Here is a 15,350-nt window from a genome sequence, read left to right on the forward strand (position 1 = left end):
TTATGTTATGGAAAAAGAAAAAAATAGCTTTTTATTTAAAAGCAATGGAACTATTGGAAAAGTATCAGTTAATATTTCATCTGCCAGTATTTCTAGGAAGCATGAGATTTCTGCAGTAGATCATGTTCAATTAGACTTGAAACTATTTACAAGTCATTTTTCTCTGATTTAACATTTATTTTAAGCTGTTAAAAAACCAAAAAGTATTGTGTGAGGAACACATCGCAGGTTAATTATAGCAGTCGTTCGTAGAACAGGAGATAAGCTTGTGAATTCAGCACTTTAGATACAGCTACACGTTGCACATGGGTATCACTGATGTGAAACCACTGTCCTGCTGATTCAGTTTCTAAAGCTGTGAACAAAAATTTAAAAAAATCTTAAAAGTAGTGCTGAAGCAGAAATGTCACAAGTTACTATCAGTTTAGAAAAATTCCATTGAAGATTGGACTGTTGTGAAAATACTGGTGACGCTTACCTTGGGGAATTTCTCCACGGAGAACAAGATCAGAAAGGTGGTTTCTCAGAGTTCTCATCTTGACATAGGCAGTGTAGTGTCCAGACCTCATTGTGCCACTATGTTCAACCACCCCATAGAGAGAGTACAATACTCTTCTATTCCCTTCAGCAACGTTCTGTGAAGTGACAATTTTGTTATAGTGTCAGTGTAGTACAGATACTGAGATTCAACCCAGCTGAAATGTCAGCCTTTCAGACCAGTGTGTTTTGATTCCATTGTTCTGTACTGAGTCAGTTCTGATTCCACTTGTCAGCGTAGAAGCAGTGCGTTAATGACTATGGATATGACCAATGTTTAAAATTTGAAGTACACTACAGCAGATCTCTAACGTAAGAACTCAACTGTATTTACATATAGTATATCATATTTGTCATATGATGGGGTCAGTGAAGTTTTGGGATATGGTATGGGGAGATTCTGATTAATGGCTGACTGTTTTGAGAACATACCAAAACAGTTTTCAAAAACAAGCAAACACCTCTTGCTATAAGGGTTTGAAAAAAATTTAAGGATTTTTTTACTTGCCTTGCATTTAATTGCACAGAAAGGAGCCAAGTCTATCACTTCTGGAAACTTTATGTGTTTGTTAACTTTACATAGATTGAATCCTGCCTAGAAATAAGAAAGATAGAAATTAAGAAACACAAACAGGACCTTAAATCATGACATACATAAACAGGTGATAGAAGTCTGTTCTGAAAAGGTTACAAGTTTAGTTATTTTAAAAAATTCCAACAAGACTTCAAAGATTCATTTAGAACACAACCAATCTTTGGATGGAAAACAAAGTTGCGGGGTAGGGAAGAGGAAAGAGACTATTACTTCCAACAGTCATGCTTTTCAGTTCTTTATGGCCATGTTCCAAATTTCCTCCTGTCTATGATTTCTCTACACATTTCTCTGGAGCATAGGGCTACATGGCTGTTTAATTTACAGATTTAGTGTGTATTGGCATTAATGACAATAGCAGTACAGTTATAAGAAGAGTATACTTATAAAAATTCAAGTTGGAGGACAACCTCTGATCCATTGCTAAAGACAGTGTAGAAAGATTGTCTATACTACATTCTCCAGCCTGGTTTTAAAAAAGTCTCAAGTGATGAGCCTTCTTTCACTTTCATTCAAATGCTACTCTACAGCTCAATAGGTACTAATGCTGAACATCTAGAAAAGCTTCCCCAGCTTCCTTCTTTTAATTTAATCACAAATATATCCCACTGGATCATTTTACACAATTCTGCTCACTCCTGGAGTTTCAGCTACTTAGACAGTTATATCCTTACTTGATTGTTTGGCCAGGGTGCATTATGTAATTATTAATTTTAAACTTTTAAGTCAATCCTTTCTGATATTCACTTTCCCCTTCTCATTTCTCTCTAGTTTATTGCTGTTTTTCCGATATTGAAGAGCCTCAAACTGAAAGTCATAATCTGGGTACAGAGGGAATATAACCTCTGTAGTTAATATGATGCTCTGTATATTTACACCCTTTCAAAGTACATGAACACATTGCAAGCTAGTATCTAATTTACTGCCAATCATCAGCACTTAGATGTCTTTAGCTGTACTGCTTTCTATTTATGTATTTCTTAGAGCGGATTTCTGTTGCAGATCATCCTTCTCCATATTTAGTAAGTTTGTTTTTCAGCATGAGTCTATTTATTTTTTGTCTATATTTCTTAATTCTACATTTCTGGTAGTTAAATTGTTTTACTAAATCTCCCTTTGCTAGAATAACTCAAAAATTCTAAGAACTATTACAGTAAGCAAGAGTAACAGGAATAAGTGCATCAGGACTATTTCTCACATTACCTATATATTACTTCTAAAGTTGTAGAAAGAATAGTATTTAATGTAACAAGATTATACGGAAGTTAAGATCCATTAACTTCCATGGGTTATTACTATATACAATTTTAAAATACAAGAGTTAACCAGTTAATAATACCTGTTGAAATCTCTTTAAGTGAAGTGTTAAAATTGGAGGAGCAAGAGAAATTAACATTTGCTTTTTGGCATTAGTGTAAACATGCTTCTTCTCACCTAAAGGAAAGAGAGAGCACCATTGGTTAGATAGTCAAGAATAATGCAATAACAACGTGTAAAATTTTTCTAATATGAAAGTGAGTAAAATCACGTACTAGGACTGGAAACAATTTATTTAATCCATCATTATAGTATATTTAAGACACTGATGATTTCCCTTCAAAATTATAAATGTTTACAAGTTGCTATCTTCATGATGGTCCTCGTTCAAGAGACTAACTAATGTATATCACATTACCACATCATCTACTTGAATAGGGTGAGTTCTAACACTCATTTCTAGGACTTCTACAGAATTACATGCTGAATGGTGCTTTTATTAGTCTGCTGGGCAAATTTCTGCATGTTCTCCTCCTATGGCCCATGTGCTATAGTAAATTTTAAAAGTTTAACATTTAAAGAGTTTTAAAAAATCGCTTCATGTTCCGTCCTACTATAGAGCCAGACTGTGAGCCCCCTTGCTCTATACCGGTGGTAACTTACAAGTAGTTCCGTTGAAGACAATAGGGCTACTCATGAGTAAGTGCTCACTAATAGGAGTAAGGGGTTCAGTCTGGCCGTTAAATACTGGATATCAATAGATACAAGAGAAACTACCCATGCAAACCTGTTTAAAAACAAGCAAAGAAAACAAAGATAACATATATAGACAGATTTAGAGTTGGTTTTCTAGTTTGTAAGTAAAACTTAATTGGCATACTTTTTCCACTAGCCTTTGGTCCATAATGTCTTTGTGTGCATACATCACAGAGCAATTTATTGATCTCACTGAGTTTCTCATTATGAGTGAACTGATATAAACAATGAAGGATTGAACCTTCTTCTATGTTTAGGTCTTCCCTGTTTGCAAGAGTACAAAATGCTGTTTCTGGGTCCTCATTCACCACCTCATATGTTTTTAACTCAGTCATATGAAGGTCATCCAAGATATCCATATCAGAGTCAGTAACAACATCTAAGTGTAATTTTCCTAAGTTAGTAGCAAGTTCCTCCTCTTCCCCATGATAATCTTCTTTAACAGACAGATTGTCAAGTCCACTAATACACTCAGTAGTAGAAACTAAGCCTTTCATAGCAACAACCATATTGGTTTCATTATCTTCATATTCTTGTTCTGGACTTTTTATACTTTCATGGGCACTATGTACATCTGAACTATTCTCTTGATCATTTAAACCTTCCTGATTTAAGCAAAGTTCTTCACACTGACTGGAAGATTCCTCCTCTTCTTTCAGGTCAGTGACTTCAGAGTTTATTTCTCCTTTAGTTTCTTTATCTTCCTTCACATTTTCTTCAGATTGTTCCATAGAACATACACTGGTTATCTGAAGCACCTTTCCTTGAATTTTTTGCTGCCGACGCTGGTTCTACAAATAAAAATATGCAGTGTACTGTACAATATTGTATAAAAGCAAAGAAAAAGTTGCTGTATTTTTATCTGCTATGCACCATTTATTATGGAAATACCTTATTACTTCAAGCAACGGGAGTTGCCATTTAAAGAGGGAATGATCTAATTTAGCGATCATAATCAGAGCGCATCAACTCAAAACGATTATGGCCAGTATCACTCTCACTCAACTTCTCAGATGCAGTCCTCCCACACTTCCAATTAGAATACTCATCCTGCAAGCCAAATCTGAATTTCTTTTATATCCCCAAAATGTTCTCTCTTGCCTATATACCTCCAGAACCATCTAAGTGCTTCTCTTGCAGTCACTGACAAGAGAAAAGCCTTCTGGTGTATGTTAATGCTGCTGCATTAGGAAAGCAGGCAACAGAAAATAAATACAACTTCACAACAGGTAAAATAAGATAACTGTTCCTGTAAGCTTTGCACTTGAGGGGGGAGAAATTGTTAGTTGTTCCCTTGCAAATGTTCATCCTACACAAAGTGGACTAAACAAAAAGTCTAGCATTTTATCTTATGCCCAGGGTGAAAGTGCTTAATGTTTATTTTTGCATCATAACCAACCTTGGCTTGCTTTTTGGCTTGCTTCTTTGCTTTCTTCTGCAGGTGCTTACTTGCACCAGGATTATCACCCCTTTCCTTCATATAACTGTCATTGTCTTCATCCTCTTCATCTGCCTTTTCCTTCATCTTTTTAACATTTTTCTCATTTGAACTTTTCTTAACACTCTAAAAATCAAAACAGATTTGATCAAACAAATAAACATGGTGCCACCATCATAGTTTCAAGGACAAAGATTTCAGATTAAAGATTTAATTTAATATCAGTTGTGGGTTTTTTCCAAAATAACATAACAAAAACAGTATTTTCCCTCAGCCTCCCAAACAAAAATTGCAGAGAGACTAGCATATTACTAAGAATTTTAAAATTAACCTGCTGACTTTTTAGGTATTGTAACAAAACATTCTCACATACACACAGACACAGATTCCACTGCTCTTACTCTTACTGGGTAGTACGTTACTCCACAAGCAACCCCACTGAAATCTATGCTTGCAGAGTACAATGCTACTCATTACGAGTCAGGATAGCAGAACCAAGCCATAAACATTTAAAGATGGAACTTAACATTCTGGTTTACTGATATGAATCTCACTGAATCCACAGAAGATACTAAATATTTTAGATATTTTAAAGTAACTTCAATAAATAGGCAGTAAGTGTTTGCAGGATCAGGCGCTCTATTTGCTTCTATTAATATGAAAAAAAGGCCAGTCAATGCAGGAACATTTTATCCTTTGGATTAAATGTGTGTTTTTAAAGTTTCTTCCCTTAGTGTTGTTTTTTTTGGTTTTTTTAAGTGTAGTACTACTTACATATGTTTTGAAGATGAAAGGAGATATAATGTGTGTGCTGATGGCAAAAATGAAAGATATAAATCTAAAACAGTTAAGCTATTTTTAGATTGATCAGTTAAGTAAATGCTCTAACCATATGTCTCTTCACCTTGAGAGAATATGATAAGGCTCTGAGTATCAATATTAGATAGGAAGCCTCCATTACTGTTCCCAGTGCAGTAAATAGACAGGAACTTAATATCTGAAGAACCATCTAATTTGCCTCAGGAAAATCTGGCTATTGACACATTAATATCATGAGATCTATTTAAATTTTAGACTCATAACACTGAAGAATGCCTAAATGCTTACCTGAGAGAACATTCTTTACAAGTCAGCCAGCCTTTCAGCTTAGCAGATTTTTTCTGACCAAGGCACTAACTAATGACAGGAAGATTAGCAGACATGGCAGTAAAATCACCAATGTCCTGCCTACCGTAGCATTTCCAACCATCAGATAATTTTCAAAGAGGGATTGTGTAGCCACAACCTGTAGAACTTACTTTAATAAAATGCATTGTTGTTCTCCATCATTTTATTGTGCAACTTTATTAGGTAAGATTATTGAAGATGTACGTAATTTTAAAATGTGCCTTTTTAAAAAATTTCCTCTCTAAGATCCAGCTAACAGAACTGCACACCAAAACAAATATATATTAAAAAACAAAAAAAATCTGATTCTTACCTGATCATCTAACACAGGCAGTGACAAATCAAGGAAAGACTCATGGACCAAGGACACCTTAAGCAAACAGATTTTACTTAATATAATTAGAGAAACTTTGTTTTTATTAGTTAGAAGTTTAAACACAAATTAGAAGCTAGCACTCCGCTGTGGATGTAATGGGGGCAGGGGAGAACGGCTCACCATTTCTTGAAATCTAGTCATTTATTAACACGCCTACCTACGGACTTAAGCTCTTAAAAAAAAACAAGTCCTGGCTTAGAATTTTTTGAGTTTAGCATCTTTGCCATTTGCTTCCCTTCTCTTTTGCCTGTTTCTGGGATAGCACCCAATGCATGCTCTTACTTGCACATACTAATTATGACTGTTTATATTTATATTTACAAAACAGGAACTTATGAACCAAAACCAACATCCCTATTAAATCTCGTAACTCAGGATCCCTGCAATTTTTCAGAATTAAGAGAAGCATCCATGCAATCTTCTCCAAGCATTCAGTTCTCATCCCCGCATCAAGTCCCAAGAAAACAGATGAAATTTGCAGCACAGGTGAACAGATATTTCTGTCAAATTTTACCTTTTGAGAAACTTGCAACTCCTGCCGCCTAGTTTCCTTCATTTAATAAACTCTTATCTCATACATCTTATTTCTAAGTATATTACAACTTGTTTCTTCTGTGCACAAGTCGTATACAGTGTTTTAGACTATACCAAGCAGACCGTCTACATACCGTTCTGCACTCGTCACACATGATTGTACTAGATAATTCTCCACCAAAGATTCTGTCCACAAAGGTTGGTACTGCCTTTTTTTTTTCATACTCTGAAAATCAGAGAATTCATTCAAATATATGTCATAAACAATAACTTCACCTGTACATTAGTGACTTTGAGGTGATTTGATGTTAAGCTGTGTGTAAACAGAGAAGTTGCAGTGTAAAGTCTATGGTTTGCATTTGTTGTGCTTTGTGTTTGTTTTCCTAGAGAAAAAAAAAGAGCTTCACAGATTTTGGAGGATGGGGGCAGGGGAACATGGTGGCATGAAGGTAGAGAGAAAGATAGAGGCTGTTAGAAAAATAGTTTTAAATTGTTTAAATTAAATAAGCATCTTTATAACATTTCTCAGCTGCATCTCTTTCCCACTCTACCTTCTCACAATTCATACAGCACAAGGTTTACAAAATTTTTTTCAAGGTTTTTAAATAATCTAGGAACCATCTCAAGTCAAACTGCAATCCTAACAAATCTCAAATTAAAAACAAAGTGGAGCCAGTTGGCACTTATTTGGGGACCTAAGAAGGAAATCCTAGGTGGTTGGGATTTTGAATTAGGTAAATGATACTTCTCCTCCTCTCCTTGCTAGTGTGTACTTTGCCATGCTCAAAAATATACACCACAGTGGTAGCAGACTTTCATTGGGAAGGTTAGATATGCCCAGCTGTAATCAAATTTAAGTACTTTGAGATTTCAGTTTGTTATATAGTGTCTATATGTAATGCATAATGAAGATAGGGTCAAATCTTGCTTATTTTACCCATGATAGTGCTCCTACCGAAGTCAATAGGCCCTTTGAATGAGTAGCGTAAGCATAATTCTTAGGCTTGATACTCTAGAGCAGCGGTTCTCAAAGTCAGTCTGCCGCTTGTTCAGGGAAAGCCCCTGGCAGGCCGGGTCGATTTGTTTACCTGCCGCACCTGCAGGTTCAGCCAATCGCAACTATGACTGGTCGTGGTTCACAGCTCCAGGCAAGTGGGGGCTGTGGGTAGCACCGGGGGCCAAGTAATGTGCTGGCCGCCCTTCCCGCAGCCCCGATTGGCCTGGCACGGCAAACTGCAGCCAGTGGAAGCCACGATCGGCCGAACCTGCGGACATGGCAGTTAAACAAACCATCCCGGCCTGTCAGGGGCTTTCCCTGAATAATTGGCGGACTGGTTTCAAGAACCACTGCTCTAGACAATATGTTAATTTAGAAAATGTGTGTTAAATCATGCAATTAAATAACATTTGAAAATATTAAAATAAATGCATGAGTAATGCATTGTCCAGGTTTCAATCATCAAAAATAATATTAAACTGTTATTTTACCTTTAATTTTCTTTTTTAGCTCTTCATTTTTTTGGTCAGAGTCATTCAATGCTTTAAATATTCCAACACTTACTCGCTGAAAGTTAAGAGTAAATAAATATTCCATCATAAGACTTTACAAAACATTGTTTCCTAAATGCGTGTTCAGTTAAGCATTTCAGTTGGATAGAATTCCATCTTCACCAATTAAAAAGAATTAAGTTTAATAAACTATAACCCCCATCCTAGGAAAGTAACAAGACTGTCTGCACTCTGCAGAAACATGAAATATTCCCCACATTTGGGCTTTTTTAAAGCTATTTCCAGGTGTTTTGGTTAATATATTTAGTAGGAAGTCCAAGGAATAAACAGTCTCCCAAGTAAGCCCTGATGCAAACAAACCATAAATCCTCCGCAAGGATCCCTCACCCTACTAAAACAAATATTTTGTTTTATAAAACTCTAGTAGACAACCAACCACCTTCCAAACCAATTGCTTTTCAAGGTGCTTCTACAGCAATATGAGGCCAGCAACTTATTAATATTTACAAGGACTTCAGACACCTATTTCAAGTTCTTGTTATGTTCATATTAACCCATTGCTTTCAACATGGGCAGAACTGGGCCCACTGTTTAGTACTCTTGATTCTATTAGTATACCATCAACAAAAGACAGAAAATAACCCAAGATTCGCCAGAATGCACCCCTCCAGGACCACAGTTTTATCTAGAGAACAATATTCATTGACTTGTTTTCCCCTCTAAGTATTCACAGCTATGGCCAAGTCCAAGTACAACCAGCTGGACTCCCTTCCTCTACCATAGCAGACTGCAGATGGCAGCCTAAATAGCCTCCTTTTATGGATGACTGGGAAGAGAGAGGATAAAGAAATCCTCTAACTAGCCCTCCTCAAAATCCTAACATTGATCACACAATCATGCAAATGACAATGCGGACAAGTCAGTTCAGTATTAGTTGGGATGAGGTCTAAAAATTCTTTGCAGACCTAACGAAAAGGACTAAAACTTAAAACTGTTACAATACACCTAACAATAATAAAAGACATTAAGAATAAGGTTTACTCTAACAAAGCACTAAAATCAGTATACTTAGACAACACCCACATTGTTATATACTACAATGAAATAAGAACTTACTTGGATCTCTTCTGCCCTCATCCCATCCAGTAAATAACGAAGCAATTCCTGGCTGTCTTGCTGCTGGTAACCTTTAAACCGTATTGCTCTGTTTAAACGGAATGAGAATTATATAATATATATAAACTTAAAATGTGAATTATTTTCAGCTTGTCCACAGAAGACAGAAACAAATCTCAAGTGCTGATGAAACAGATACCTGTAGGTATATGGGAACTTCTGAAAAAATATGAAGCTGAGAGGGTAGAAAGTCTCATTTTATACGCTTCTTTCATTTCACTTTAACTCATTTCTATTTTAGTCTACACCAATGTCTTTGAAAAGTTTATAGATACCATCTGAACTTCTGCTGGCATATGCACGAGACACAAATGAAAACATTTTTTGTTAATAGTAAAAACTGCCCTACTACTATATAATCCAATGTTAACAATATTCTTTCAGTCATTATTACAATGCATTATGTGCAGATACTCACTTTTTACAAACTTGAGCAAAGAGTTCTTTAGGAGTGACGGTTCCCTTTTTTGTCTCTTGCATCTCTGAAAGGAACTGGCACATAGCTAATGTAAGCGGCCCAGGTTGCTCAAGTTTTATCGCCAGAGGTTCCTTTTTAAACAACAAAAACAAAAATCAAGTTTTGTTTTGCATTCTTAATTCAGTCAGAGCTATGGATTCATTTGAAATTAGCTCAATATTAGAAAAACTGAACACTTGTTTTAACTTCCTGAAATACGATCCATTATAAAACAACATTTAGTAAAAACCTAATTCTCTGATTTTCTAAATGAAACGATAGGGAATAAGTTTGCATAAGGCAGAAATGGTTGGAGAACATTTCCTCATTACACAGTATCCTTAGACTCAGCACACTAAGGATAATTTATTGTTTAATTTCAATCTGAATGTTCTATTTTTCCTCGTATTTTTTTAAATGGTGCCATTTTTTGTGTTTATTCCTGCTTTACAATGCACAAAATAACCCAAACATACCCTCAAGTTAATGAAACGTAGACTATCAAAGTTAAGTTTCCAGGGATTTCCTTAGCTTTCATTTTAATTTTTAAAAATGTATAAGCTCCCAAGTCCCCAGGCTGAAGGAATAGCAGGATCACATCAAAGGGCTGTGATTATCCTTCCTTTCCTTTGCACATTTTAAAATTTGATTGAAAGTGGCATCTGACCAGACCTCACTGATGCCAAAGTTACAAGAATAATTTTTTTAATGTGATGGGAATTTCATTGTAATGGAAATACTTCTATGAATTTACAATATTCAGAATATTAAATCTGCCACTTAACAGTACATCTTGGGTGAATTTCTGACTCCAGTGAAGTCAATAGCAAAACTCCCACTGATTTTAATGGAGACAGGACTTAATGTTTTTCCTTAAAATTTCCTCAAAACCCAAAAAAACTGACTGGATTTTTAATGCACCTAAAAAATTACTTTATAAACTGCAGCGTACATACTGTTGAAAATTCCGGTGGCTCAATGTTAACTGTTGTTCCAGGCATTTTAACCTCCTTCAACAGCTCTCTCAGAACTGGTGTCTGTGATAAATTCTGTAAGAGATCAAAAAATCAAATCAAGTCTGGTAATTAGGAAAACTCAACTACTGATGCAATGAATGCAGTGCATAATGTAGTGGTTACAACATTATTCTTACAAAACCTAGAAGCTGAGTGCAAACTACCACACTGGATACAACTGTAGGAAGTTTGAGAAAGTGGGGTTATTTTCACTGAGAACTCTAACGGTATTATAAGAATATTAATTAACAACTTCTTGTTTAAAACATTTAACATTTGAAAAAGAGTTAGCACCAACCATTTTCAGTTATATCCTTAATCTCTGTACCCTGAGTTATAGTCTACAGTTCATATTATTATAGGCAAAACAGATGAGTCGTTATAAAAGTGTAATAAATATAACACAGCAAACAGTTTGTACCACTCACTCACAAGTTTGCCTTTCCACTCCCAATGTGTTTCTGCACATCTCCTCCAAGATTTATCATTAAGCATTTTAACTTCTTATGGCCAAAACTCCCTGCCCAGCTCTCCACGTCCTTTCAGCACCATCATTCTGTTTGTCACTCAGGTGTGTAAACTGGGGGGCATATCTGACTCCTGCCTCTCTCATCTCACACATCCAGACAGTATCCAAATCCTCCCACTTCATAACAGTTCCAAATGTGGGCTAGTGAGCAAGATAGTATAGCTTACTGGCTAGAGCATTGGACTGGGACACAAGAGACCTGGGTTCTATTCCTCGCTTTCACTAGCTTGCTGAATGACCTTGGGTAAGTTACTTTGCATCTGTGGCTCAGTTATAAAATGGGGATAATAATGCTCACTTCCCTCTGAAAGGCACTTTGAGATATGCTAATGAAAACCACTGTAGGAGAGCAGCTATGGATTAAGTTATTGTTACACTGCTGGAACCCTAGTTCAGGCCCTCATCTTCCATTGCTACTGCTACCTTCTTTCTGACCTCACTGACACAAATTACACTCCCTCTGCCCGCGGGAGTGTTCTGTTTGTTCTGTTTGGTCTCCAATTAGACTGCAAGTTCTTTAGGGCAGGGATCATGTCTGCATGCTTCTATAGCACCTACCACATTAGGCCCTGATATATTTTAGGTCCTTTTGGGGTTACTACAATACAACATTAAAAATCTGACTCTGAAGTGGTTACAACAATATTTAGTGTACCTGCATAACAGCATTAAAGAAACATGTATTCCCCAAGTTACTAAGTCCTTTCACAGTCACTTCTGCATTGGTATTTGAAGAACTGTCTTCTTTGATCATGCCCTCCTTTTTTTCCTTCTCCTGCTCATTTTGGTTTTCTTTTTCTACTTTTTTATTTTCAAATTCTTTGTTTTCTTGATCTTTTGACACTGAAATAAAAAAAAAGAAAAAATGTTAGGTACTCGGGGTGAGTTGGAAACATAATATTTTGTAGCAGACCTGGAAAAATGCTCCACCTTTGAAGACAGCAGTAGAAAATTACAAGGGTTACATTTTAAACCCATGCCATTCAAGAGTCACATTTCAAATATAACATTTCTATGTTAGGTTTTGAGGTCACTTCTTGCACATCATAATTTAACAAGACTAAACTGTGCTGTTTAATATAATCATCAGTTGAATACTGTCATTTAACAGACATATACCTTGAAATTTAATGTGTGTTCGTGGCAATTCCATATCTGTGGAGTCAAAAGTCATTCTACCACAGCATTTTCTACAGCACCTACCATTATAGCATCTAAGATCATGCTGCACATGAAATGGCAGCTACAACCTACAAAGAAGTATGTGGAACACACCTCTCCTGTAAGTAAGTGTTCTCATGCCATCATGCCACTTGCTTTTATAACCAAGAAAGATGGTGTTAGAGAGCAAGTGAGCTTTTATTTAAGTGACATCTGTATCTTGAGGATCTTCTCCTGAAATTCATGTGTATCACTGAAAGATGCTCCTAGGTAGTTTGAATAGGGGAGTTCCTGGGGAAGTTGAGTACAAAAGCCATCCAAAACACCTGCTAAATAGCTGCCACAGTCTTCTCTTGATGGGGCTCTGTCATAAACAGATAGCTAAGGGTTAATGTCTCTTTCATCTGGAAAGAAGTAACCTGAAACACCTGACTAGAGGACCAATCAGGAAACAAGACTTTTTCAAATCTGGGTGGAGGGAAGTTTGTGTGAGAGTCCTTTGTTCTTGGTCTTCTGCCTGTACTCTCTCTCGGCTATGGGAGGATTTCTGTCTTTTGCTTTCTAATCTTCTGTTTCCCAGTTGTGAGTACAAAAGATCAGATAGTGATTTATATATTTTTTGTATTTACATGTGTGTAGTTGCTGGAATGTTTTGAATTGTATTCTTTTTGAATAAGGCTGTTTATTCATATTTCTTTTAAGCAATTGACCCTGTATTTGTCACCTTAATACAGAGAGACCATTTTTATGTACTTTTTCTTTCTTTTTATATAAAGCTTTCTTTTTAAGACCTGTTGGAGTTTTTCTTTAGTGGGGAACTCCAGGGAACTGAGTCTGTGCTCATCAGGGAATTGGTGGGAGGAAGAAGCCAGGGGGACATCTGTGTGTGTTAGATTTACTAGCCTGACTTTGCATACCTTCTGGGTGAAGAGGGAAGTACTTCTGTTTCCAGGACTGAACATAGAGAGGGTAGAATCCCTCTGTTTAGATTCAGGGAGCTTGCTTCTGTGTATCTCTCCAGGAACCCAGGGAGGAAACACCTGGAGGGGGGAAGGGAAATGGTTTATTTCCCTTTGTTGTGAGACTCAAGGGATTTGGGTCTTGGGGTCCCCAGGGAAGGTTTCTGGGGAGGACCAGAGTGCCCCAAAACACTAATTTTTTGGGTGGTGGCAGCTTTACCAGGTCCAAGTTGGTAACTAAGCTTGGAGGTTTTCATGCTAACCTCCATATTTTGGACGCTAAGGTCCAAATCTGGGACTAGGTTATGACATAGTGGCAGCGTTTGTGGGAAAGATAGAATCCAGAAGCCAGTAGGAATATTATATTTTTCTTCTCTCTGCTAGGGGCTTTTAAGCAGAGAGAAACAGTTTGGTTTTCAAGGGAACCAGAGAGAATTTTTTTTTTCTGCTCTCTCTGGCAGTTGTGGCTTGCATATTAAGCAAGGAACCATTAAGGAGCTATTACGGGTCTATTGTCAGACAATAGCACTCCCATTAGGGGGCAATTACCAGCACAATACACGTGCAAATAAAGTGGTTTTTCTGGTTTACTTTACATTGAAAAGATTAGCTAGAGGAAGAAAGGGAAAAAGGCACTGTTGCTAGGCAGACCCCAGGAGGCAACAGAGCCTGCAGTTCAGACAATAAACACCAGAGGGCACCCCAACACAAGAAAACAGGAACCATGACTTCCAAGGAAAAAAGGGAGGCAAAAGAACAAATCAAAGAAGCTGAACACAGGCGACAACTGGAAAAAAGACAAAAAGAGGTGGAGCTGAAAGAAAAGGAAGAAAGCATCAAACTGGCAGCCTACAAAAGAGAACAAGCAGCCAAAGAGGCAGCCCACAAAAGAAAACTAGAAGAAGAAGAGGTGGCCCACAGAAGGAAACAAGAAAAAGAAGACATGGCCCACCGCCGAGAAATGGAAAAACAACAAAAAGAAAGTGAAGAGAAGGAAAAACAGAGAAAACGTGAACTGGACTTAGCGCAAGCTGGGCTGCATGCGCCAGCCAATCCTAACAACCCTTCACCAATTATGGTTCCACATCACAGGAAATTTCCCACCTACAAGGCAGGTGATGACACTGACATTCAGATACAATATGACTGCATCGTCTTCTTCAGCGTAACAACCACGCTCACAATGACTCAGGTTCCTGTTGAATGCAGTGGACCCAGATTCCCTCCATGTTTCTCACTTTTGTACACCAAGTTAGAGCTCGTGAGCAAATTCCTGATTCCATTAAAGCCAATGGCAAAGCTCCCACTGACTTCAGCAGGATCAGGATTTGGCCTCACTATTCCAGACTAGTATGGAAACTGATAAAGTAATGGAGATTATTTTCCTACTTGTAAATCAGGTTTCCAGGATTCCTTAAATGTTGTGCCTTCTCATTCCTAGCTAACTAAGTTCAGTCACTTTAAGTTGGTTATGTTGGTTGAGCTGCTCAAATACATCTCTCTCGGATCATGTTAACTCTTATCCACTAATTGCAGTTTTCTTAACAAATGTTGCCTTGTTTTTTAGCAATAATTTTTATGCATCAATAATCATAATTAAGGATGTCTGTCCCAGAAGTCAGTGGAGCTACTTGTCCGTTCCTCACCTGTTGGAAAGATTATTTGACACATTTCACTGCCCAGAAAAGTGAAGAGAGGTGGAATTCAAATCTTAACTAGTGTGGACTAAGGCTACAAATGTAATTTGAAACAAAGTAACGTTAATAGGAACACTTCAGTTACGGTTTCAGCCACATAGTTCACAGGACAGATAAAATATGGCCCAGGGAACACACTTCATCTCTGATCTGTAGGGACGACTTTTAGAGGTGAAAGCGGAGTTCAGT

The 15,350-nt window shown here is 37.0% G+C and overlaps 1 protein-coding gene across 5 annotated transcripts in view; it reads right to left on the reverse strand.

Annotated features, from left to right (window-relative positions):
- The window catches only part of USP16 (ubiquitin specific peptidase 16), a 27,155-nt gene continuing 11,805 nt past the window's right edge, over positions 1–15,350 (reverse strand). For all 5 annotated transcript variants that reach the window (XM_030579448.1, XM_030579430.1, XM_030579466.1 and 2 more), the window contains 13 exons: positions 12,000–12,187; positions 10,756–10,848; positions 9,761–9,891; positions 9,283–9,370; positions 8,146–8,221; positions 6,792–6,883; positions 6,061–6,117; positions 4,542–4,706; positions 3,267–3,933; positions 2,469–2,563; positions 1,046–1,132; positions 479–635; positions 1–355 (listed from right to left, as the gene is read on the reverse strand). In XM_030579448.1, the coding sequence (XP_030435308.1) occupies positions 234–355; positions 479–635; positions 1,046–1,132; positions 2,469–2,563; positions 3,267–3,933; positions 4,542–4,706; positions 6,061–6,117; positions 6,792–6,883; positions 8,146–8,221; positions 9,283–9,370; positions 9,761–9,891; positions 10,756–10,848; positions 12,000–12,187 (2,018 nt within the window). In that variant the 3' untranslated portion in view covers positions 1–233. The remainder of the gene's footprint in view (positions 356–478; positions 636–1,045; positions 1,133–2,468; positions 2,564–3,266; positions 3,934–4,541; positions 4,707–6,060; positions 6,118–6,791; positions 6,884–8,145; positions 8,222–9,282; positions 9,371–9,760; positions 9,892–10,755; positions 10,849–11,999; positions 12,188–15,350) is intronic.

This window comes from Gopherus evgoodei, chromosome 1 (genome assembly GCF_007399415.2).
Source record: "Gopherus evgoodei ecotype Sinaloan lineage chromosome 1, rGopEvg1_v1.p, whole genome shotgun sequence".
In the NCBI taxonomy this organism is placed as follows: Eukaryota; Metazoa; Chordata; order Testudines; family Testudinidae; genus Gopherus; species Gopherus evgoodei.